The 24,367-nt window shown below is 41.5% G+C and overlaps 2 protein-coding genes across 2 annotated transcripts in view; one reads left to right on the forward strand and one right to left on the reverse strand.

Annotated features, from left to right (window-relative positions):
* Positions 1 to 203: 203 nt before the first annotated feature.
* On the forward strand, positions 204 to 8,848 carry DEXI (Dexi homolog). Its single transcript, XM_048321034.1, has 2 exons — positions 204 to 1,217; positions 8,200 to 8,848. Exon 1 carries the CDS (start codon positions 687 to 689, stop codon positions 966 to 968), a length of 282 nt encoding a protein of 93 aa, XP_048176991.1. The 5' UTR covers positions 204 to 686; the 3' UTR covers positions 969 to 1,217; positions 8,200 to 8,848.
* Positions 8,849 to 10,667: 1,819 nt separating this feature from the next.
* CIITA (class II major histocompatibility complex transactivator) overlaps positions 10,668 to 24,367 on the reverse strand; it is a 28,336-nt gene continuing 14,636 nt past the window's right edge. The window contains exons 10-21 of the mRNA XM_048321258.1: positions 23,850 to 23,909; positions 22,626 to 22,691; positions 20,473 to 22,180; positions 20,189 to 20,362; positions 19,264 to 19,335; positions 17,858 to 17,938; positions 16,737 to 16,829; positions 16,325 to 16,408; positions 15,498 to 15,581; positions 14,926 to 15,009; positions 14,156 to 14,248; positions 10,668 to 12,792 (exon numbers count right to left, since the gene is read on the reverse strand). Coding sequence (XP_048177215.1) covers positions 14,176 to 14,248; positions 14,926 to 15,009; positions 15,498 to 15,581; positions 16,325 to 16,408; positions 16,737 to 16,829; positions 17,858 to 17,938; positions 19,264 to 19,335; positions 20,189 to 20,362; positions 20,473 to 22,180; positions 22,626 to 22,691; positions 23,850 to 23,909 — 2,579 coding nt within the window. The 3' untranslated portion in view covers positions 10,668 to 12,792; positions 14,156 to 14,175. The remainder of the gene's footprint in view (positions 12,793 to 14,155; positions 14,249 to 14,925; positions 15,010 to 15,497; positions 15,582 to 16,324; positions 16,409 to 16,736; positions 16,830 to 17,857; positions 17,939 to 19,263; positions 19,336 to 20,188; positions 20,363 to 20,472; positions 22,181 to 22,625; positions 22,692 to 23,849; positions 23,910 to 24,367) is intronic.

Raw genomic sequence — 24,367 nt, forward strand, 5'->3', positions numbered from 1 at the left:
GGGCTGCGGCAGAGCTCGGGCAGGCAGGAGCGGGCAGGCGAGGGGCGCGCAGCGCAAGCCACCTCCTGTCCCCTGCAGCCCCCGTGCAGCCGCAGCGGGACCCGACTGCCGGCACCGCGGCGGAGGCGCCAGCGCCCGTCACGGCCGCCCCGCGCCAGCAGCAGCGCGGCGCTGGTAAACAACGGCGGCGTGCGGCGGGTCAGGCGCGGGGCGGGGAGCGAGGGGCGGGCGGGCAGCACGGTCCTGCCGCGCAGGCCGGGCTGGCTGGCAGGTGCTTCGCGCCGACCTCCCAAGGCGCCAGCGGGCTCCTTCCGCAAAGTTTGCGGGCGGGAGGAGGAGGAGGGAGCCGCGGCGGGACTGCAGCAGCCGGACTGGAGATGTCGCTGAGCAGTCTCCTGCCAGCGGCGGGGTTGCGGCAGCGCCGCTGAACCCGCGCTGGCCGCCCGCCCGCCCGCCGGGGCGCATCTTCCTCCAGGGATTGAAGGGACCCAGCCGGCTTCTCCACGCCCCTGCGGGGCTCTCCTCTTCCCGGGGTCCGGATCCGGTTCCTCAGGGATTCTGCCCTTCGCTGCCACCGGGGCTGCGGCTTGCAGTCCTGCACCGGTCCCGGCTCCGCCGCTGCCGCCCGCCCCCCTGCGCCGGCCGGGCGGGTCGGTGCCCGCTGCTCCCGCAGCCCCTACGGCTGCATGACCGCCGCGGTCTCGGCACGTCTGGATTCGGTGGAGTCGTGGGCCTTCCATGCGCTGCTGGTGCTGCCCTATATGTTTTACGTGGGCTTGTTCTTTGTCAACGTGCTGATTCTGTACTATGCCTTCCTGATGGAGTACATCGTCCTCAATGTGGGCATCGTCTTCCTGCCCGAGGATATGGACCAGGCTCTGGTGGATCTGGGGATGCTCTCCGACCCTGGCTCCGTGCTCTACGAGACGGACAGCGAGCTGGATGTCTTTGACGGGTACTTGGAGTGACGCCCTTGGGCGCTCCGAAGCGACTGAGCGCTGCCGCCGCCTGGCCCGGGGCAGGGGCCCGGCGTCCCGGCATGGCCGCAGCTCGGGGACCGCCGCGGCCCCGGGATGCCCTGGCTGCGTCGCGGCTCCTTCTGCGCAACATCTTCCCTTCCAAATGACACCCGCCCCGCCGGTGCAGGGGCCAGAGGGGCAGCCGGGACCCGCCGCCGCCGGGCAGGCCCGCGGAGACGCAGAGGGCTCGCAAGGGAAGTAAGTAATTTCCTACTGTCCTGCCGGGGACAGCGCTCCCGGAGCAGCGGGCACAGCGCCGGGGACACGCTCTGCCGCAGCTCCCGGCACTGGAGCGCGCTGCGGGCAGAGGGCCGGGGCCGCCCCCGGCGCTTTCCCCGCCCGGCAGCGCCCGGGCGCCGGCGGGGCCCCGCTCCTTGTCCTCCGCGCGGCGGGAACAGCGTCCCTCCCCCCGGCGACTCATCCTCCGAGCCACTGCAGCTGTTGTTCTGGGAGCCGTCGGTATAGCCGGGCAGCAACTTTGCTGATTCGGTCCTGAAAGCAGCCCTGAATCTAAACGAGCATCCCGGTTAATATTTATTACAATTCAGAGACCTTCCTCGAGCCAGAAATGCATCTTAATTTGCTGCCCTTTAAAACCACTCTCTTGGATAACCACAAACTACCCAGCTCACCGTTCTTCCCATTTTAATTGTAGCACGAGGGTTTGCTTGATCAATTTTTTTTGTAGTTTTGAGTGATTCTAAAACTCTGGAAATGTAAGGATTTAGCATTTTAAAACACTGAAATGCATTTGGGAGGAAAAATCAGTATTTCTAGCTAGGACTTTCTGTGCCAAATGTATGTTAATGAAAACATTCACAGTTTAAATTAAAATGTGCTAGCAAATCTGCCAGTAGATTTTTTAGCAAAATATTGTCTGTGCATCTGAAAACCAGTTCAGGATATCTTTTTTTTTCTGTTTGAATTGATGGAAATAGGAAATTCAGTTATAACGTTACAAATATAACCTCGGTGTCCACACTATACAAATACCAGTTAACATCAAGCTATTTTAAGCAGTCTTCTACTTTAAAAAACCCAAACAAACCTTCCTGTAGTTCTGTCCTTCATATAGGTTAAAATTATCTCCTAAATGTTTCTAGTCAGATTCTATATAAAGCAATATTAGCTGATTTTGGTCAATAGTTTAGAAGAAAAAATTGGACATTTTTGGTGTTGGAGTAACATTGATTGCACAAACACAGCTGAACAAGGCTTGGTCAAAGGCACGTGGGAGCCTAACGAGGGAGTGAGCAGATTTTGTTGCTACTGAAGAAATCTCACTGCATATAGTCACTGCAAATGGAAGTATCTATGCCAACATTTGGTGGTCCAACCCAAGCAACTGGATTAGAATAACTTCTGCTAGAATAGAAAGTGTGGAGCAGAACAGTCCTCCCCACAAATCACCGTTGACTACTTTTGTGGTTGTCTCCTCTTCCTCTTTTTCAGCTGGGCAAATAGCAGACATGCTCTATATTCCAGGAAAGAAATTCCTAAAAATTAATGGTAATGTAAGCAAAATCTTTGATGCTAAAAACCATATCCATTTTCTTCCCCAAAATACCTTTCCCCAAACTCCAAATCTTACTGCTGCAACGCCATTTAGTAGAGGGATTAAAAATACTTCTTTTAAATAACTTTTTTTTCTGTGTAGAATTTGTCATGATGAGTTGCATCTAGTTTTCAGGAAGACCTAAGGAGAGCAACAGACAAAATTTTCCTCCGTGGGTTTTTCCTACTATATGAACATATAATTTGATATGAGCACAATTCTGTTCAGTGTACATTAATGGGCTTCTTAAAATTTTCCTTCATATTAATAAGGTAAGCTGCTCTGGAAACTTCTTGATATTCTAACTATAAAACCCTCTATATGCCGAAATCAAAATGTAGAGGTCTTCTCAAAGCTCAAAAGTAAGGCTCAGTCTATATCCACCGTGAGCTAATGGAGCTCTGCACAGGTACCAGCTCCAGCCTTGATCTTTCATTTGGAAGCTGTCATGCTAGACGGTGGTTTCCACTGAGAATCAAATCACAAATCCCTAAAGTTAAAATGATTCTCAGGCAGCAAAAAAATTCACTGTGTTTCATCTATTCATATATTTAATTATACTTATAGATGTAACAACCAGGCCACAAATTGCATAATTATTTAGCTACCAGGCAAAGACTCAGTGTGTCACCATGACGAGGGATTTGAGTTAATACCCTGGTTACAGGTTTCTTCACTGTTCTGTGCCATTCCTCCTCACCAGTTCCCTAGTAGCAAAGCAGGCAGAAGAGGGCCCTAATTTGGAGCTGTGTTTTCTGTTTTGGGAGCAGCAGTAAAGCACTGAAAGGGAAGATTTAAATTCCTGTGGTGCCTTGCCTGCAGTGACCCGAGTTCGCTGTGTTAACCCCTGCTCTCCTGGCCTGGCAAGGTTTCCCACCTGCCCTCTTCCCTTACACCCAGAAGTGCTGAGGATTCACAAGACACTGCAGGAAGAATGGGTCTGTTTTGCCAGCAGTGATGAAAAATACATAGGCCTACTCTTTGCATTAAAGGGCAGGGTTCTTCATGTGACTCACCAGTGATTTCTGAGAACAGCCAAAGAGCTATGATTAGCCTGAGCTGAAACCTTGCAGCGTCCCTCGTGCCTTCGGAAAGCGGTGCCTCGCAGCCCGGGGTGAGTGAGTGACGTATGACAGGGAAACAGAGGGGGCAAATCCCAAGAGGCCGTTCTGCGGTATGTGGAAAGGCTAATTTAGATGTAAAAATAAAAGAACACGTGGATCAGAACAGCACTGTGCTCTCTGGCAGCAAAACCCTCACTTGAATAAACTCAATAGAAGCAAAATGATGTCCAAGTTTCTGAGCATAATTGGTGGCAGAGATTGAAGGCAGACAGCTAAGTAAGCAGCTGAAAAATGTTTCCTGGCCTATTCAAATGAAGAAATTTATCTGTGTAAACTGAACAGCATTGAGCTCATTTGTGTCATCTACTGTTATAGTGTGAGTGTGCCAGGTTATTTATTATATTTGAAGTCCCCTGGAATAAGGACATATGACTGTTCTCATACTTTCATAAAATCAGATGTGACTCATCACAAAGTACTCCTATCAGAAAGAAAGGTGCAGAAGTAATCAATAATGAAAACTGAATAAGAAATACTGAATTTATGTAATCTTACAGTACATGCTTTACCTGTATTTTTTCATAAGATGAATAATGATGATTATCTTCAGTGAGAGAATCCAGCACTCAAAAACCTGTGACTCAGCACTTCCAATGAATGCCTGCATCTAAATTCTGAATCAAAAAAATAGCGTAACTCCCCAGCTCATCAATATAGCGTCAATTAGAACTGCAGGCTCAGTGTCTATGAGACAGCAACCCCTGTGCCTCTGTTCTGAAACAGAGATGTCCTGCAAAGGACAGATCAGAAGAATGATGTCACTAGCACTGTCAGAATACATTTAAATGTATCAGAATCCACTTCCTGACTTCTTTCTTTCAGACTTTAAATATTAAAAATAATGAGCAGACCAGTTTGTTACTTATTTTAGCTTGCCATTTTTTCACGATTTTTCCCCCTTTTTGTAGAGATCTCCAAGGTGATTTGTTGACTCCATGATACAGATCACTTGGCTGTTTTATGAGTTACAGTAGCAACAGGATTAACAGCAATTGCTACGATTTTTAGAACAGTTTTGAATTTTTAGATGTTATTAAAATTAATAGAAGTCCAGTGTTCAAACTCACCTGACAGCTCTGCTTTAAAGAGACGTGTACTTTACAGGAATTCCATTCTAGATGGAAGGAAGACAAAATCATGGTTAACTGTTCAGCTGTCCATACAGACTCATTAACCACAGCCATGGATAGTTCTAAGTGATTTTCTACCAAATGCATTTATTTATATAATATAAAGAGAGTAAGCAGATTTTTCAAAAAGTTTTCCAAATGCTGCTGTTAATAATGTGAATTAAAACGTGGCAGAGAAATTAGAGAGATGTTTAATTTTTGATAGACATAGTTCAGGCCTGAGTATTGTATGTGTTAAAGGCCTCAGCCACAAGTAACTTTAAAGAATACTTTTTAAAAAACTCTGTTGTTCTTTCCTATAAAAATGAAGCTTTCTTTAATAAACTTGCTTCAACCTATTGAATTGGCAATAGCCAATTACCACTTTTAAGCTGTCAAAAGAATTAAGAAACGAATCCAATTTAATTCTTCATGTTTGTTTCCTCTGGAGGAGGGGCACAGTGACACTATAGTTCAGCTAATAACTATCAATCCTAAAATAGAAGAAAAGAATAATTTGTTTAGAGACATTTAGTCTCTAACTCTCTGCGTTTGTCCCCTCATAATGATCCTAGCTTATAGGGAGTACAACTATCCCAAAGGATTAAATATGCACAAGTTGCTAAATCTTTCCAGTCTTCCAGGGAAACTGTCAGACTGTCTTTCTTTTCGCAGTTGAATTTTATTACTTTGGCAACAGATTTGGAAGGAAAAAATAGCTGAATAGTTTGAATGATGCTCTCCAAAGACACAAGCGTGTGTCTAATATATGTGATTAAAAGGGCAAAGACAAATAGGAGCCATATATGGGAAATAATGGTACAATGGAAAATGATGACGTGCACTGAGTGATCGATTGCTTGGGAAAACTCCAGGTCAGTTCACAGACTTAAGGCTAAATACTCTTTGCAGGGCCAGGAAAAAAACCCCAAGGGTTGCTCAGGCAGTAGAGCCCAAATAGGCCACGAGATCTGAAACACTGCTGCAGAAAGTGAGGAAACAGAAAGCAGACAGTGTCAGGATGTGAAACAGAGTCACACCATGTATCCTTTGCTCCAGCCTGCATTGTGAGGAACAGTAACTTCAAAGGCAGAATTAACAAAGATATCACGACTGAGCTGTTAATGCTAAAGTCATACTGTTACAACCGTACTGGTCAGTGCTTGCAGGTATGTTCTAGGCTATTGAAAGTTCTAGTTCTGAGATTTTAAAAATACTTTAAAATATTTTCTACCTCTTCATTTTCCACTGTTTTCTGAAATTTTTGAAATTTTCTGTTAAAAAATAGTTTCTCATGAAATTTGAGGGACAGATTTCTAATCTGAAAATTAGAAAGGCAGGATAGAATATCCTGGCCAATTGTAAAATTTACACCCCATTTAATATCTGCCACAACAAATCACAGTCTTGGACTAGCAGCCCTACAGCAGTGTTTGGAACTTCCATTAGGCAGCTTTACACTTTGCTTTGGAGGCCCAATACATTCTGCTGTGCTATTTTTAAGTCAGCCTAGAATCTGATCTACAGTGCAGAATACTAAGAACCTCACTGAACTGTCTGCTGTAGATGAGTTTTTAGTTCCACTTGGAAAGCAATCAGATAAACATGAAATGAGTAACCTGGTAGAGCTGCTGTTCCCCCTTTTCATGTTCTCATTCTAAGAGAAAGGATTTTGAGCAGATGTATACTGTTAGCAGGTATTGTAGCTGACAGACATTTGACAGAAATGCCTCACTGGACACAAAAGTGCTTCTTGTTTCTGACCTAGTATCTACAGTAAGTGGCACACAGGAACATGTGAAGTGTTGTGATGAGTCAGACCATGATCCCACAGCCCTGTGTTCCACCTCCGGGAGAGCACATGTCCCTGACCAAAATCTGCAGGCTGTTCTCTGTGCTTTCCCAAATCCACAAGATAGAATGCAGGATGTTAGAGGGCACGTTGCTGCCCAGCCCTTCAGCAGATGTTTTCCAAACCTGCCACCCTTTGCTCACTCAGTGTTACGAAATCCCTTTTGGATTTCCTTCCTTTCAGTACAGGATCTGAATACTTGAAAGAGCTTATTTTCTGCAGTCTTGAAGATTTTTCTATTCATCCTCTTCTCTGAGTCAGTAATGGTGATGAATAAAAATTGGTCCCTGGTATACCCTGCTACTGAGTTCTTTCCTACCAAGCTTTATGCTTTCCTTCCAGTCTTTTAATCTGCTTTCAATCCATAAAAGAACCTTTCCCCCAGTCCTGTGTCAACCTGTTTGCTTTTGGTTTCCTGTAATGCCTTTGTTAATGACACTATTGCTCTGTCTGTCCAAGCTCATGCAGAATGTCTGACCATCATATTTCATTCTTCATTCAGAACCATAAAGGGGAAGGAGGGAGGAGCTGTCCTTCCAGAGACCTGCTGCACACACCACAGAAATGTCCTGAGCTGCAGGCAGCCAGGGGACCTGCTCGTGGTCTTCTGTACCTCAACTCCTCCTCAACACAGACTCATCCCCAGTCATCCCCTCAGAGCTGCACCATTCTGCACTATACTAATTAGTCGTCTGTAAAATCACAAGACCAGATGGATACTGTTACTAGTGCCCAGCACCTTCGTAATCCACAGCTCTGGTTCTACTTAAAGAAATCTTCTCAGCCATGTGTTTACCTCTGATGATAGTAAAAAATCATCTCCTAATAGCAGTTGGAGACTTTGACTCAGTCAAGGCAAATCAGATAAACTGGGATCAAGCAATATAACAGTAATTTATTCTTGGCAGTGAGACCAAGAAGTTACCCCAATATTATTTAATGTTATTTAGCTCTGTAACTACTTACCAGTAGATCCAAAATAGTTGGAACAATGCGACTCTAAAGTAGAAGAAAAAGTGACCAAAATCAGAGACATCAAATGTAGGCAATACATAATTAACACGATCCAAAAAACAAAACCACTCTAAGGAACAGTATCTAGTCAAGATAATGTAGCCAGTTCAAACATCAGTTTTAATAAGTAGGTCTAATGATATCAAATCTGGATAAAATAGGTTACCCCACTGTATATCACAGCTGGTTTTACTCTTAAGAACATCCTTTAGTAATTAATGTGATGCACTGTGGTTCACAGCTTACTCTCATACCCCTCACACTGGTCTCTTCATGGTTCTCTTAAAATTCCTAAGGACTGGTGTGCTCTAACATTAACAGAAACTGTGACACCGATTTCTCTGAAAGGTTCTGCAGGTCTTTACTTCTCAAAGAATTATTACCCATAGTCACAAAAGTGTTTGATTTTTAATTTTTTTTTCCAATAAGTCAACAACATGGTGCTGTATATCACATACTCGGTGACTTTTCTGTTCTTTTTAGGTATGGAGGGTTACTCTGTATTTATGTGTCTTCTTTTAAACAGATTCATTAAACACCTGAAATGGATTATGATCAGGCTAATGGATCAAGTCCTGGAAGGAAACTATACTCTGAAGTGTAGAGATGAAAATAAGGACAAGAGAACAAGAAGAAGAGTTGTCATCAGACCTTGTCAGTTGTGACTTCTCTTCGTGGTCTTTGCCTCTTGTATGTGCACTAACTGCAGTGATTCATGCACCATACTGGGCTTCCATAGGTAATTTTGGGATGGACTGTATGAAAAATTAGATAAACTGTGTTCCACTATAACAGAAAATCAAGATGTTACTCAGATTTGATAAACTTTTGAATAAATACCATGTCACCCAAATGGACATATAGCTTAAGCCAGTTTTACAATCACATGTTGAAAATTTTACCAGCCAGTAGTTCAAAGGCAGTGCTTTCTCAGGGGAAAACATGCAGGAGTGACTGAAAGAGGTTCTGTTCAGGGAGTATTATGGCAGGAACTGTGCTAGTAATATATTTTATTTAAAATGAGAGTTTTGAAATAGATCAGAGAGTGAATTTTGTATAAGTCAGGTGGATTCGTTATTTAACACAGGATACTTTGCAGATTGTTTAAGCTCATGTTCCTATGTACAGTTGTGAAAGCAATACAATAAAGACTGACCTTTTCCATGAAAAATTAAGCAGTTGTGTTGGAGTTATTTTTCAGTTTGAAAAGAAAATAATTGAAACATGCTTTCCAGGAAATTCCAGTTTTCCTGCAGGTACCTGCAAGTAGTTCCAGATTGCTGAGATGGCCAGCAGGTAGGAAATCCTTCTTGTGAATAGCTACTTAAAAAATCAGACCTGAACTGAAGCATCAGGAACTGTGGTGGGGGGAACCCATATGTTATTGAGGGCAGGCACTGGACTGGTTTTGTTTTACTATCATTATGCTTTTTAGAAAAGTCTGATTTTTGTGACTGCAGTTGTCAAACCAAGTTGATGTATCAAGAACATTTTGGATAAAGCAGAATTGCAAACAATTCTGCTGACACTCTCGGCATGATGTCTGTGCTCTGCAGTCTGTCTGCCATCTGCTCCCAGCGTGGGCTCCCCGATGCAGACAGATGGTGTCAGGAGTCTCTTGACAGCCAGTATGAAGGAACAAGAGGGTGATGGTTTAGATCCCCCATGAAACAATGACAAACTTGTGTATCCTGATACTCCCAGTGTGTTGCATTCAAATAGCACAGTTTAGCTCCTAGGCAGTAGAAATTAGCTCCCAGTTCCCAAAATTCTGTGCTCCAAATGCAATATTCAGCCCCTTCTGCAAGAGGGGAAGAAGCACTGGCACTGAACCAAGTAGTGTTTCTCCAAGATACGTTTCATCAGGTGCAGTTCAGGACCTTTAAAACACTGATAAGTGTTTTGTTCTATGCAATCCCTGGACAGCAATTCAGGAATGAAGTCACTTAGGGCACAATTTTCTAACACAAATACATTTAGGGATGATGAGTCCCCATTTAGGCACCTATAGAAAGAATAACCAAGTTTAAAAGCTTGTCAAGCTTGTGTTTGTGTGCCCATTTGGTACTAACATAGGAAAGGCTGAATTTTGCTACTGAAGGGGGCATTCCTGCTGCTTCCATAATTATTAATTCATAGTGTTCACAGAGGTGGCTTTGCTAGTTTTTCAGGGTCCCACATATGCCATTTTAAGAACATGGTTCAGTTTGTCACTATTGGTACTTTCTGCAGTACCTAGTAGTTTGTAATAAATTCTCTGCAGTGGCTTTGTGGCACAGTGCACAATAAAGCAATACAAATTTCACTGAGTCAGTCACTTTGGAGATTCTGAATCTTAGATCAAGATTTATGATTTCTCAGAACAGCTCAGCTTCCTGCATTTAAAGGATGTTACAGGCTCTGACTACCATGATAACACAATCCTTGGCATTTTAGCAGGGTTTCTTTGACAACAAAAAGAGATGTATATAAAGAGAGCTGCATTTTTCTCATCCTAAAAGATTTTTTAGAACACAGATTTGATCACAACAGCTTCTTTGAGGGTAGCCAGTGAATTCAGTCTCTATGCACAAGGTACTCACTTGACAAAAGCATTTTAGAGGAGTTTGGTGCCATAAGAATATCCAGACTTTGAACCAGGATTAATTTTAGAACTTTTAACTGCAAAGATTTAGAAAGGATGAAAAACCCTTTTTGCTTTTATTAGCAGGTGGCCTCAGTCAGCACATTTGTATCTCCTGATCTTGAACCTGCAGTCTGTCAGTTGGCATTGCAAGATCCTGTTCCTGTTAAGAAAGAATTATTTCTCCATTTCCAGCCCACTGAACTGTTAAGTGCCAGCAGGACCATCCTGTGTCCCTCACACAGTGCTTTTCACTAACCTGCAGTACGAAGCCCCAAGCCTCGTACTGTGTCAGAAGCCAGCAGTTTCTGTGTGGTTTCATAGTATTTCCAAGAGAAAAATGGAAATAATTTTCAACAGGTACTACAAGGGACTGTTAAACAGAATACTTTTATTAATACTTTAAAAAAGGTGGGTAAAGACAACCAAAATACTGTCTCAAAATTTACAATCTTTATATTATAAACACACATCTCCCACTAACTTGGAGAACAGCAGTACCCCCAACATGATTTGAGCAGTCCAGACAGCATCCTGTAACATTTAGCTGCCTCTGTAATATTTAGCACATTCTCAGACTCAGTCACGGTAAAGTGCAGCTGCAGAATATAAACCCTAAAGGGGCATTTGTCATCCAAAGCTTAGTTAAGAGAAGCCAAGATAAGGGCTCACCATGGATGTGCATGGCTGGAGTGCTGCAGGCTAATGGGAATATCACACAAGATTTGGCTCAAACTACTTCCCATTCAAGCAGATCAAAGAGGAGAGTATAAGTAAGATTTTTTTTATCCATGGCTTTGGCTAGAGTTTGGCTAGAGAGAAGAACCATGCAGATAGTTAAGAAAAGTACTAATGCATTCTAATTACAATCATATTCTCCACAGAGTTTTTCCACCTTGCTCTCTATTCCTTCACGTTATGTCTGATTCCCTGCTCTCAGAAACAGACCTTCCTTGCTTCCTTCTTTCTTTAATTTGTCCACTCTCTTTAATTTGTCCACATCCCTGCTGTCAAGATTCTGCAGACACTGAAACTTAAGCAGAGGAGTAGAACTTGCTGGAAAGAACATAAGATTGTGGTTTTGAACTGTTTAAATTAGGGATTTTTTAAAGACCAAGAAACAGAGTATTTGAGAGGTTAGTTGAGAGATTCTAGTTTGCACAGATCCTTGAGTCAGTATTGTCAGTGCTTCCTAGCAGAAGAGATTTCAAAGAGGTTGCTGAACTAACCCTGAGTTAACTGTGAAGTAGAGACTTCCTCATTTGTAGCATTTTGAGCATTCTTAGCTTTTTCCATCCCTTTTTGGTCTGTCTCAGACTATATCTGGACGGGAAGCCAGAATGGTGGTCCTGACCTGACAATTGCCTCTGCATAATTTTAAGTTCTCTTCATGTTCACAGAGCAGAAATAAAGGAAAAAAGAGACAATTGGTTTGTTGTTGCAGCCAGCAGGATGAATATTTGGCCCCCAGATGACTGAGACCAGCAGCATAAGCATGCTAGTGCTTTGAAATATGCTTTTGTCTGTGATTGCCTGGTTACTCATAACTCTGTTCCAGAAGGCCACATAAACCACACACAGTAGTGATATCACTGTCAAGTATAAAATTGGTGCTTGTAAACATTTATGCTGCCAGCTGCATTTAAGAAATTAAATACCAATCCAGGTATATGAATTTAAAGTTCTCATTTGAGACAAAGTAAAAACCTTCAAAGATTGTCACTTTGAGGATTTGTGTGCAATAAACTGGCTATTTTTATCCATTTGGATTTCTGTGATAATGTTAGAAAAATCCTTTGTAGTTTTTCACTTTTAATTCCTTTCTTTTCATTACTTCTTTTTTTCCCCCCAATCTTTTTGAAGGATTCTGTAACAAGTCATAGAAGATATGTTTATATCCCTTATGACAGCATTGATTATTAGCATGAAGAAAAGAGCAACTTTGAGATTCTTGTGGATAATCTTATTATATCAGAATATTTTCTAGGGCTGGTGATTCTTTTTTAAGCTCCTCACGCTAATGCTTCAAATCAGGCCATACAGACAGGTGAAATCTGTAACACTGAGCTTTAAAAGTCCAAAATCATCAGACCAAATTTGATGGCAGTTGCCACTGGCACCATGAAATAAACAATCAGATTTGATCTTTCAGTGCTTCAGATGTTGCAGGTTGAGCAGCTTTCAGTTTGCTCTTCGATGAATCAGTGATGGAATTTTGTGGTATCAATATCTTGGTGGTTCCTGGTCTCCTTTAATGGTGGTCACAGTATCCAGATGTTCTTTTCATCTTTGAAATTTGATGTTGCTTAACTCGTTATCACTTCAGTAGAAATACAGTTGGGTTTTTGAACAGCATTTAAAACTCTGTAATTCACCCAATTTAAGCATCACTTAGAAACTTAAATGTGACTTTTTTGCAACGAACAAACACCGATTCCTAAAGCAGCAAGAAGACAGGAAAGCACAGAGGACACCCTCCCCTCTTCTTTATGACATCTGTGAAATGATGAAAACAGAACATCAGATGTACACCCATCAGACTTAATCACCATTAAGATTACCAAAATCATAGATTTGATGAGCTTTGTAAACACACAACAGTGACTGGTGGATGCTGGATGTTTCAAGGTTGGCAGACAGGATCCAGACTTCCTGTTGCTATTTATCCTCAGTGCTAATGCAGGTGTTCATATCCCTAATGTCTCCTTTCCTAAGTAGGTAGGGTTTTTCAACAGGACAAAGACTTAGTTGACTGTGGGCTAGTAAGGAGCACCACAATTTTTCACTGCTGCTGTGTAAAGCTGGTCTGTGAAGCTGCTATGGCACCTGAATCTTCCACAACCTGTAGCCAGGTCAGTGCCATACAAACAGCCCAGTCTACATCTGGTGATTACTGCACCGAGAGCAGGAGTCATGCAAAAAGCTTGGCCCACTGCATGGTCCAGGGAGCCACTGGCAACTGCAGCCATTCCACGGCCAGGCCCATTTAAAGCATGGCTCATGCAGCTGGTGATCACACTGCAATTTGTTTTCTTGCCATCTAAAGAAAGATGGAGCACATCTGATATCTGGCTTGACTCTGGCATCTCATTCTTCTGGCATCATTTCACTGATGCAACCTGCATATTTTTTTTTAAGAGCAAGAGGAAGCACATGGCAGAAAACTGGAAACAGAAATCCTACACAAACCCCCCAACTTCCCATCCTGGCTGCAGCTCCTTCAGTCCAGGACCATCAAGGCAGTCAGATCCTGGTAATCATTGACAAACTTATTAAATTCTTCTCAATGCAATACTGCAAGGATCCTTGAAACTGTGCAGGCAGAATCAATGAAGTAAAAGTGGCTGCCAGGGGCTAAACCACACAACAAGACTGAGAACAGGGAATGTAGGAGGGAGTGTTTTGCTCTGAGTACAGTACAGGTACAGCTGCATAGTGAGACAAGCAGCTGTTGAGGATTGGTATTAAACAAAGGAAAAGTGAAAGGACTTACTGAAAATCAACACAAAACAAGCTCTGAAGAGTACGTAACTCATCTATTAAACATGAGAAGTACCCAGAGCTTTAGTTTTCCACAACAGAAAAGAGAAGGTAAGCAGGGCAGCTGCCAGTCACTGAATGGGGCTGAACTGGGAGTTCTAGAAGTCCATTTTTCTTAATATAGCACTTGCAGTCTGCTAGTGCAGCTGCCAGGGAGGTGGGGGATGCAAGGTGAGTGCAGGGAAAGGGGGCCTGATGAGACATTGATATGTGCCACTCTAGGGCAGCATCTTCCAACTCATCCATGCTGTTACTGTGCCTCCTGCCAGTGAGCCTGGAAACAAACCTGGTCGTCTCAGGCAGCCAAGGTTTATGTTACCTTTATGGAATCCTCTGAATCTACACACTGATCCTGGAGTCCAGCTGGTGAAGGTGTTCAAGAACTCCATAGGGAATTGTGGGATTCCACATCCTGTAAGGGCAAATTCAGAAAGGAAAGACATTTTAAGAAGTGTAATTTGCTTCACCTCCTTTTGGTGTTTTTGGTATGTTTGTGGGTTTTTTTGGTTGTTGTTGCTGTTGTTTTCTTCTTCTTTTTTTTTTTTTTTTTAAGTTGTCTTTCTCTTTGACTGTCGTGCTATGAAAGTATATAAGCTATGGGGCAAAGGAAAATGCATTTTGATTTAGAAAAAAGCAGTACTCCATAACCTTGTTGACTCTGGTTACAGGGCACAACTGCACTCCTGTCTCTAACTGTTCTCGAAGTTTCCATCAAACTCCCTTCCTCTGAGTGTGTACTGGTAGCTTCAGTCTATTTAACCTCTAATGATGGCTGTTCATTGTTTATCCCTCAAACACAGGTGGTGCAGCACAGAGTAGGCCTGGTTCTCTGGGAGGGTGGAAGATGAACAAAGGGAGGCTCAGTGTAAGCTGTTCAAGGCAAGACAAGCTCGTCTGCCTGGGACCACTGAGAACTAACGCAGCTGAAAACCAGAGACGATGTTTTTTAACATCTCTGCTTTTGTATTTTGGTGATGTCTCCTTTTGTGCTTCTTATAAATCTGACAAATACAGAAGGCAGCTTTAGCATGATCTCTAACCCAGTTTTACAGGATGAAGATACAGCAAACAGCTTGTCAAGAGACTTACACCAAGTTCTTTATATGGGGACATTTTCGTAGGCTGTCAGTCAGCTGCTGGGCTCCAACACCAGTTATTTTGTTATACTGAACACTGAGGAATAAAAACAACTTTGTTAATCCAAATCAAATTCTGTAATCAGACATTTAATTCAAAATCAAAAATACTATATAGGCTAATCTGCAGATGGGGTAAGATTGAAAAAAAGAAAAAATCCAAAATAGATTGTTGATTCAAAAAACCTGTAGTAATATACTCAAAGGGTTGAATGAGAACTTCATTATTTTAACTCATCTGAGGGATTCCTTTTTCGATGTACCTGAGGTCATTCTCCAGCACCCCATGACCCTATTCTCCCACCTTAACACCAATACTGTTGGGTTTATGGTGAACTGTTCCTTAATCACTTTCTAATCACTCACTATCTATTTGATGTGCGTAAGCACATTTTCCCTGTGAAATTTCCCCAAAATCATTTTCCTCAGTTTCTGTCTCCTCTAAAACCAAACATGGGACATTTGCATTTTCAGTCTTCAAGGAAATAAGCTTTCCTGGGCCATCTCAAAAGATTTCATACTCACTCTAGCACTCTTAAAGATGTCATTGCAGGAAGAACTTTCGCCAGATTTTCTGCTCCAAAATCACAAATGTTGTTATTGTACAAGCTGCAGAAAATCAAACCAGTATAGTCACAATTGAATAATGGATAATGTAAACAGATATTAGATCAAGGGTTTTCAAATATGGTTAGTACATCTTAACTTTCAATTTATCCTTATTTGCAGTTAAAGTTTAAAACACACATTCATGTTTTCTGTATCAAGTAAGGCAAATGGCCACATCCTCCTTCACCTAGCACAGGTACAGCAAAAATAGGTCTAGATTCTATTATTCTGTGGATAATAAGATAATTTCTGTTTACATTAGATCAAATTAAAAATCTGCCAAAAAATGAAGCTCAAAGATTTGGGGTACAGCATTCAAAAGATTTCCCCATCACCAAATTATTCCAGAATTGCACACCAGGGTTTCTTGCATTCCCTACTTCATTCAGGCCTGTGCCAGATATCCCAATGCAGTGGGATGGACCATTGTCCCTATATCAGCAAACACAGACGACTTTGTTGCAGAAGATGGTGGCCCTGGGTGCACATCTGTGCAGGACATGATTCATAAGTGGGTATTATGGACTGGATTTAAAAATCAGCGCAGTCCTTGCTATATTCCTGAGATATCCTTCTGTATGTCTGTCATACTACTTCTCCTCTTCTTTCTGAAGACTTTATGCAAGAATGCAGTCAAAAGCTTGGCTGCTGCAGTGTTACCTCTTTGCTCCATATTCAGTAGTTTCTGACAGAAACAGCAAGGTATGTTTTACAAAACAGCTCAACAGGATACAACTACTCACCTTAGTGTTTTTAAGGAGGACAAGGAAGGGAGAGCTGTAGCAAGGTTCTCTGCACCCAGGTCTGTTATTTTATTCTGTGATAAACTATAGTGAGATCACTTTGTTAGTTGAGCACATTTATTCTAATTTATTACAATGTGGGGGAAATTAATTTTCCATTTTTTAAAATATAGTTTGGACAGTCTGTTTAGACCAAATGCAGAGAAAAGGGCAAAATAGAGCCCTTGAAGGGAAGCCAGGAAGGATTAACCTATTTGTCTAATGAATGTACCCATCAAGAATCTCCATAGGCTCATTGGTCTTCCATGCCCATGGGATACTTTTGCCCATAACTGTTAACACAGTCCCTTAACCCTCTAGGTTTAATCTGTTTCTTTTCAAAATTTCCCTGAACTGTTAACCTTGCACTTACTTTAATGTTTCCAGTGATGTCAGGGTTGGAAACACTTCAGATAGACTTTTTGCTCCTTCATCTCCTATGCCATTTTCGCTCAGAGCATCAAGGCTGTGTGACGACAAAGAGAGAATTAGCTTCCCGTTTAATCTAAATTTTTGTGGTTTATTCACCTCAGAGACCACTCTATCTATCTTGAAAAGCTTATTCTCTGCAGCAGCCTCAATCAGCATGAAGCATCACACAAATTACAGCTTCTCTAATCAGCAGCTTTCTGCTGCCCAAATTTACAGCCTAAGAATTTTTTTTTTACTAGTTGAATGGCTTGACCCATTTCCTTTGATATGCAAGGTTATTAAAATGGTTATGAAATAGCTGTGTTCCAGCTAAGCTGAAATGAGATTTCCTGTGCACATGAAAATACTGAACTGACAAAATCCAGCAAAGGCTGTAAATCTGTGCCTAAATAGCTCCTTCTCCAGAGAGGGAGTATTAAAAATGAAGTTTTTCCTCATATCTAGTCACAATTTCAGATACTGGATCCCCTTCTAATCTGACAGATAATCTGGGATATATTGGACATATTTCAGTTTTAAAGCTTTATTGTTCTCCTGAAATATCGTGAAAAGGCCAGATACACTACAGACAAATGGCCAATGGGCTGAGTAAGGCCAAAGGCCCTCTCTAAACCCAGTAACCTTCCCACAGATTCCATGGCACAACATTGACTGCTGCTGGTACAACTGTTTCTAGTGTAAAGCACCTTAAAACTACAAGAGAGTTGGTTTGTCATGGATAATCTGGAGCTCCAGTGAAGACAGAAGTCACTGCAGGCAGTTGATCAGTGGTGGGGCAGGAAGGGGGAAGCATTCAGGGGGCTGAACCTTTAACCACCCAGGAACACCCCAGGAAGGAACTGAGGAGTTTTGAACAAACCACCACCAGGTGTCTCGAGGGAGGATGGGGAGTGTCAGCTTTCAGTCTGCTGTTACAGTCTGGGAATGTTTCTGCTGTTCAGTTTGGTCAACAAACAAGGACTCTTGTTGGCAAATAAAATATTTCTTGGGTACAAGAGCTCCTCCATCATCAAGGGCTGCTGAGGAGAAACGTTGGCAAAGTTAATCTTTAGCAGAACTCACTCTAAATGCCGAAGAGATGGAAATGCTGCAAGAATTTTCACGAGTTTTAGCAATCCTTGAAGGCCACATGCTGGACCCAGACTGGAAGAAAATACAGATTCAGCAGGTTTTTCACATGCTCACAAGCAGCAAAACTCACGAATTTTTAAGGTCTTTCCCTGCAGCCCCCAATATAAACTAGTTTACACTCCTCAGAAACAGCCATTCCCTACCATCTGCTCCAAGGAATTCTGCTGTGAAGCCTCCAGATGAGGACCAACAAGGCTAAGGTCAGGACAGAGCACGCACAGCAGCAGTGGGATATGCATTTGCCACTTTTTTGTTCCTCTTTGCAAGATTCATCTCACTGTTTTAGATTCTTGTATTTCTGTTCTTTCTCTACCTTTTTCAGGTTTTTCATTTTAAGTATAATCTTGAGATGAAATATATATATATATCTCAGTATAACTGAAATGTAAACAAAATTATTTTTTCTCCCAACTAATGCCAATTCAGTTTAACTTAAAATCAGCATTTTACTGCTGCTTAAAGCAAAAATTGCACTTTGATATTCATGCTCCAAGCATTTGTCTCTCAGATCCTATTTGGAGTTTCTTTGGTATCAGAACAATTTCAGCTAGTTAAAAGGATTAGAATTTTGAACAAAATTTAAATAAAGGGAAACAGGAAGAGGAAAGGAGGAGAGAAAGCAGCATAAAATCAGAAGTGAGGCCAAGCATAGCCGTCCCAGGTTGGGTTAGATCTGCAGAGCAGGAAACAGGACCTGATGAGAATTCTCCATTGCACTGCTGCAATTTCTGCCCAAACGAATTCCCATGCTATGGCATGATATTTTGAGCAATAGAATAGCCTTGGATGCTGCTTACAGTTTGGAGGAAAAGAAAGAAGTGTTACTAAAACCTCACTTTTAAAGTAGTGTTACCAAGTCAACCTTCTGTCTTCCAGGAAAAGGGTGCTAAATAATTTATTTGGGAGACATTCTCTGATGTAATCCTCTCATGCCCTTAGCTCTGATAGGGCAGAAAATTACATCAGAAGTCTTAGGTAGAAAAGTTGAGTGTTTCTGGGGGAAAAAATATTTCCTAAGTAGTTGGATCACAGTCAAGATGTTTTATGCCGTGTGGCACAAGATTACACCTGGTGGTAAGGAGATAACTTGTACTAAAACCAAACAAAATTGGTGGATCTGTTGATCTGTATCACTGCAGGAGCCAGAAATTATGCTTTTTGAGTTTTGGCCATAACTTAATAAATTTAGTTAAGAGAATAGCAAGATAGCAATAAATGGGGTTTACCTAATGCTTTACCATAAGCTGACTATACATCAGTGCAATGGCTGTAGCCAACACCGATGACTGCTCCTCTTTAAACACAACCATCTCAATCAGTAGAAGTTTAGCACTTACGCAAATTCGAGTTTCCTGAGGTTTCTGATGGCAGGAATTTCATAGCGGGTGCAACCAGATGCTCCTTGCACACTAAATAAATCACAGTAGAACCAGAGTATGATAAATATTTTAGCAGCCAAAACCATGCTTTAAAAATAATTTGTTAGCAAACTTTTACAGAAAATAAACCACTGTTGCCTTAACTGAAGAACCAGGAAACCTCACAGTAACTTCTGCTCCAATCTTTCTTCAACTGAATAATTTCAATCCAATAATTGCCTTTCATAGTGCAAATGTTTGCTCTTTTTCCAATAAAACGTAAAAATATTTTTTTTCTAAATCAGCTATTTTCTGTCAAACATTAAACTGTTTTGTCTATATTTTAATCAAAAGACTCCATCCGAGTTAAAATTGAAGTCATCATTAAAAAAACCCCCAAACAACAGAACTTTATTTCTGCATGTTTTTAATTGCAATCAATCCCCTAGCTACATCAGCAGCAAGGATGGAACTCAGGGTTTCTAGACCATGTAACACAAGCTTTTACCTCCTGGGCTGAAGGACTGACTCAGGCCATTTGGGACCAGTGCAAAACAGGCTTTCATTTATGCACAGGTGCTACAGGGGAAAAGAATCAGCCCAAGTTATGTAACTGAAAGCAATTGGAAGATGGCATACCCAGAGATTAAAGAGAAGTGACAGCTGGCTTTTTTATTGGCAGTTTTGATGACTGCTGTGCATGGTGCTGTCATTGCTCCTCCCTGCCACGACAGCCACCTCACATCAGGGTAGGAGGGCCCCCTGAGATGACACAGAAGCTTGCACTGCCCTTAGTTACTTCTCCTCTGGACAAGCAGACAACTCCATTGTCCAGCACTGGTAGTGAAACCCTGTTTTCATAAATTGTTGGTGTAAGAGAAGTTTTGATCATAAATGAACCTACCAATTCATCATCTTCTCCTGCATCTCTACAAGGTCAGAGAGGTCACTGATGTCCTTCATTGTCTTTGCCTTAAAGGGATCAAGAACAAATTTCTCTGTGGATGCTTTCAGCAGTTCGTAGTCTTTTGTCTGTTCTAAAGATTTCCAGAGCCCGACTGTGTCACTGAGGGAGGCCCTGTGAAGTAACAAACATGCAAAACCAACAGATGTGACTGCTGTTGTTGCATGAAAGTGTCATCTATGCACAGTGCTATGGATAATGCTATGGGGTGCAGAGTGACCAACCTGAACGATGTCATATTCCTTAGGCTGACCAAGGCTTGCAGCCCTTGCATGTCAATGCCGCTGTTTCGCAAATCCAAGGAAAACTCTTTTCTTGACCTTTTCAAAATTGAATGCAGTACATGGACATCAGGTGGTGTAAGAACTATGCCCAGAAAAGACAAGTATGGCTCGAGTCTTAAGGCCACATGCTGCAGAAGATAATTGTTCTGTGTTTCATAAACACAATGTAAAAGCTCCAGCAACCTCTCTGGACAGAGGGTATTAATCTGCAGCCTTCTAATGTATTTCAAGAGTGTTTTCTGCTTCTTGGTTGATTGTTTTGCATCCTCATTTGAAAGAGAGCAGAAGTAGGAGTCATCCTGGAGAAACATCAAACCAGCCAAAAATCGAGGCATTAAATCTAACCAGTTATAAGGTTTTTTCTTCTTGGATAGAAAAGACAGGTACTTTGTTAGATTTTTATCCTTGAGCTCTTCTGCTAACAAAAGGTGAAGTGCACACAAGAAATTCTGAATGGCAAAATCAGAGAATGTGCTCCCAAATTCCTCCTCTTCACTATCTGAATGTCTGGGGAGCGCAAATGGCAGGAAAAAACCATACTTCAGAGCAAACTCTTTAACTTCCTTAGAAGGAAGGAGATCACTTTTCATGGTGCTTTGGTGCTTTTCTCCAAGACACCAGGCTATACGTGCTAGGGTAGCAAGACTCTCTTGATTTTGTGTGGTTGTAACATCTGTTTGCATAAGCATTATCTTCTGCTGAAAAAATTTCAGGAAGACTTCAGTAAGAGTTGAAGGAAGACTTTGCTCTCCCATTTCAAGTACTGTCTCACAGAGAAAACAAACAAATCTACACATAACAGGGCTGTAACAATGACTGAACAAGTACTCACACTCTTTGATTAAATTCAGTGCACTATCACAGTAGGGTGATTCTTCAAAATATTTGGTTATGTACAATTCTCTCTGCTGAGGGGAAAATCCTGCTATTTCAATAGTCTTATCCACTTTGGACATGCACTGGTACATTTTGTCTTTTGGTCTTGCTGTAAATAATAAAGTACAGCCATTGAGTATCTTTTTTTGGATGAGTCCTGAAAGCAGCTCCTTTATACTGCACAAATCCTTTTCAGGCTGGCTGGCTGAGCAACGAGGAGAATTCTCGTGATCATGCAATCCTTTAAAACCATCAAAAACCAGAAGGACTTTAGTAGGATTTTGCAATATATACTCAAAGATCTCTGTGCTTCCCTCTTGAGGTTTTACAAAAAATTCAAGCAGCAGTTCCTTCAGGCTATATTGCTTCTCAGGCAAGCTTATTTGTTTGCAGTCAAACCAAAATACAAATTCAAACTGAGAAAACTCTCCATTGGACCAGTCCTGGCAGATCTTCTGAATGAGAATGCTTTTTCCCATTCCTGCTTTTCCCAGCACCACAATCACTTTAGTCTCTAAGTCTTTATGTGGTGGGATTTGAAATATTTGGCTTCTATCAATGGCTGTCTTTTCCTTGTCTTGCAGGTTGCAAGTTACCAGCTCCTTTTCAATTGCTTTTGCACCATTCTTTCCAGTCTTGGTTTCAGTTTGACTTTGAACAAGTGTCCCATCAATGAACAGGTGATCCAGATTTACTTCCCGCTCCATGGTCACAGATTTGCAAGTGTCTCGGAAATAATCCTTAAGTGATGAACAGAAAGTTTCCACTTGCTCTAGAGAAATAAAGAGCACACACAGACTGAAGGAACCAGTCCACAGACTACAACATCATTTCATGGTGCTTTAAGTGCCTAATTGCAATATGGTGAAAGCACAGGCATTCCCATAAAGCCCATAGGTCTGGATTTACCCCATTCAGCTGCAGCTGAGAAGTGCAGGCACAACAGACACTTTCAGCTCTATGAATTGAGTAATTTTGGAGCTCTCTCTAGAGATGATAAAACCACCTAAGTACACTGGCCTGCTAAGAAGTTACTACAGCTAGATATCTAAAGGAAGCCAAGTCTAACATCTTGAAACCAGGAATTGTGCTCAGACCCTCAGAACAGCTTCACAAATTGCTGAATGACTCTTACAAGTAGCTTTTCTGTATGGAAAGAAACAGAATATTTTTCCAAAAAATACTGGAAGGTTTAAGTTCAAGAGTTTTAAACTTACCTGGTCTTTTGAAAGGTTCTTTAGAAGGAATTATGGAATCTTGAACTTTTTGAGACTTTTCTAAACCTGGAAAAACAAAACAATATACTTGAAGAAGATGCCTAGATAATCAATGATTCAGCTTTACTAATTTTAACAATAAGATTAATGCAAATTTTCAAGTTCATTGCAGCATATATTCAGAGTAAGAGAGATAATTTGTTAATTTTACAAGGAAAATGAAAAAAAATTTTCCCTCAAGTAGAATTCTGCTGACATGCACTGTTGGAGGCAAAATGGCACCAAACATAACCACAGCTGTTCTGACAGTTGCATGAAGCAGTTCTACCATTAGCAGGTGACATCCACTGTTCTTTTCAAATGTCAGTGTTTTGATAAATTCATGTTCACACATAGTGCTTCTGTATGTCTTCAAAAGCAATAGCTTCCTATTGTTATTCTACACCTTGTAACCAAGCACTAAGGATGAAATTCACAGAGAAGAGACAGTTGGCAACAGTATTTACCCATTACTCTCCCTGACAAAATCCTGCTGCTGTCTGATTTTCTTTCTTTTCACCTGTTTGTTTCCAAACTCCTGCAGACTTTTGCACTTGGGTCAGATGAATTGTGTGCTTTACATAAAGAAACTGGGAATTTTTCAGAGAGAGCACATTTTCTACACATTAATAATTGCAGAGTATCAGTTTTGACAGAACTTTTGGTAGGAAGAGTTTTGCAGATGCAAGACAGAATTTAAATTGACAGAGGCTGTAACCTCAGAGTTAACCCAACCTCAGAGTCTTGTAACCACACACAGCAGAAGTGTGCAAAAAAATCACCCAAATCAAACCAGATAAATCTCCCTAAATATGTACAAATGTGTTTCATACCATAATATCATCTTGATCATCTTGATGTAGAATGTGGTCTAAAAGAAATACAAATCTTAGAGTTTCAGAGATCTGGAAATTAATTCCTGCCCTGTGTATCAGCAACTTTCAGAATGGTTTGAGTTCAGAGTTGCTTCTAAAAGGGAAGCACCACAGACTTCCAGTAAGAAAGATATTAAATAGAGTTGTGCAAGTGTCTGGTTTTGATTTACTGTTTATTTTATTAAATAAGAAAACAGAATGGAAGAACAGAAAAAAAATCTGTAATGAGACATTTAGATGGGAAACTGGTCAAATCAGTCAGGAGTGAATAATTTTTAAAAAAGGAAAATAAACTGGCTTGGCATCTTACGTGCTAATTCTTCTGCTGCTTCATTTGGAATTCCAAGGCTTGTGGCATACGTGTGTTGTGCTGCAGTAAGTCAGTGGGAATTATCAGCACTGTTTATTCACATAAACTGTATATACAATTTACAAAGACTTCCCCACACCTAGGGATATTTGCCGCTTATCTCCACGTTACACTTTTGCTTTTGGGGTGGTGGAAGCCACCAGAGGGCAACAAACCCCCGTACTGGGCACAGGGACCAGAAACAACATCAAACTTCAGGTTCCAACAGCTTTCTGAGGGCTGGAAGAAAAGTGTCTCAGGAAAGTTTGTTACCTGAAGTGAGACTTTTCTATCCTGACTATGGCTCTGATTTCTTTATAATCCTCTCTGTGCATTAGGCTACAGTATTGTTTAGTTAAATAAGTTGTTATCATGTTGGATTTGGGGCTTCCATGGGAGCTGGCTGCAGTCTGGCTGTGAGCACCAAGCATTTAAGATACTCAGGCCATGCCAGCATCAGATCATCTCTCACTTTCTGA

This window comes from Corvus hawaiiensis, chromosome 16 (genome assembly GCF_020740725.1).
Source record: "Corvus hawaiiensis isolate bCorHaw1 chromosome 16, bCorHaw1.pri.cur, whole genome shotgun sequence".
NCBI lineage: Eukaryota > Metazoa > Chordata > Aves > Passeriformes > Corvidae > Corvus > Corvus hawaiiensis.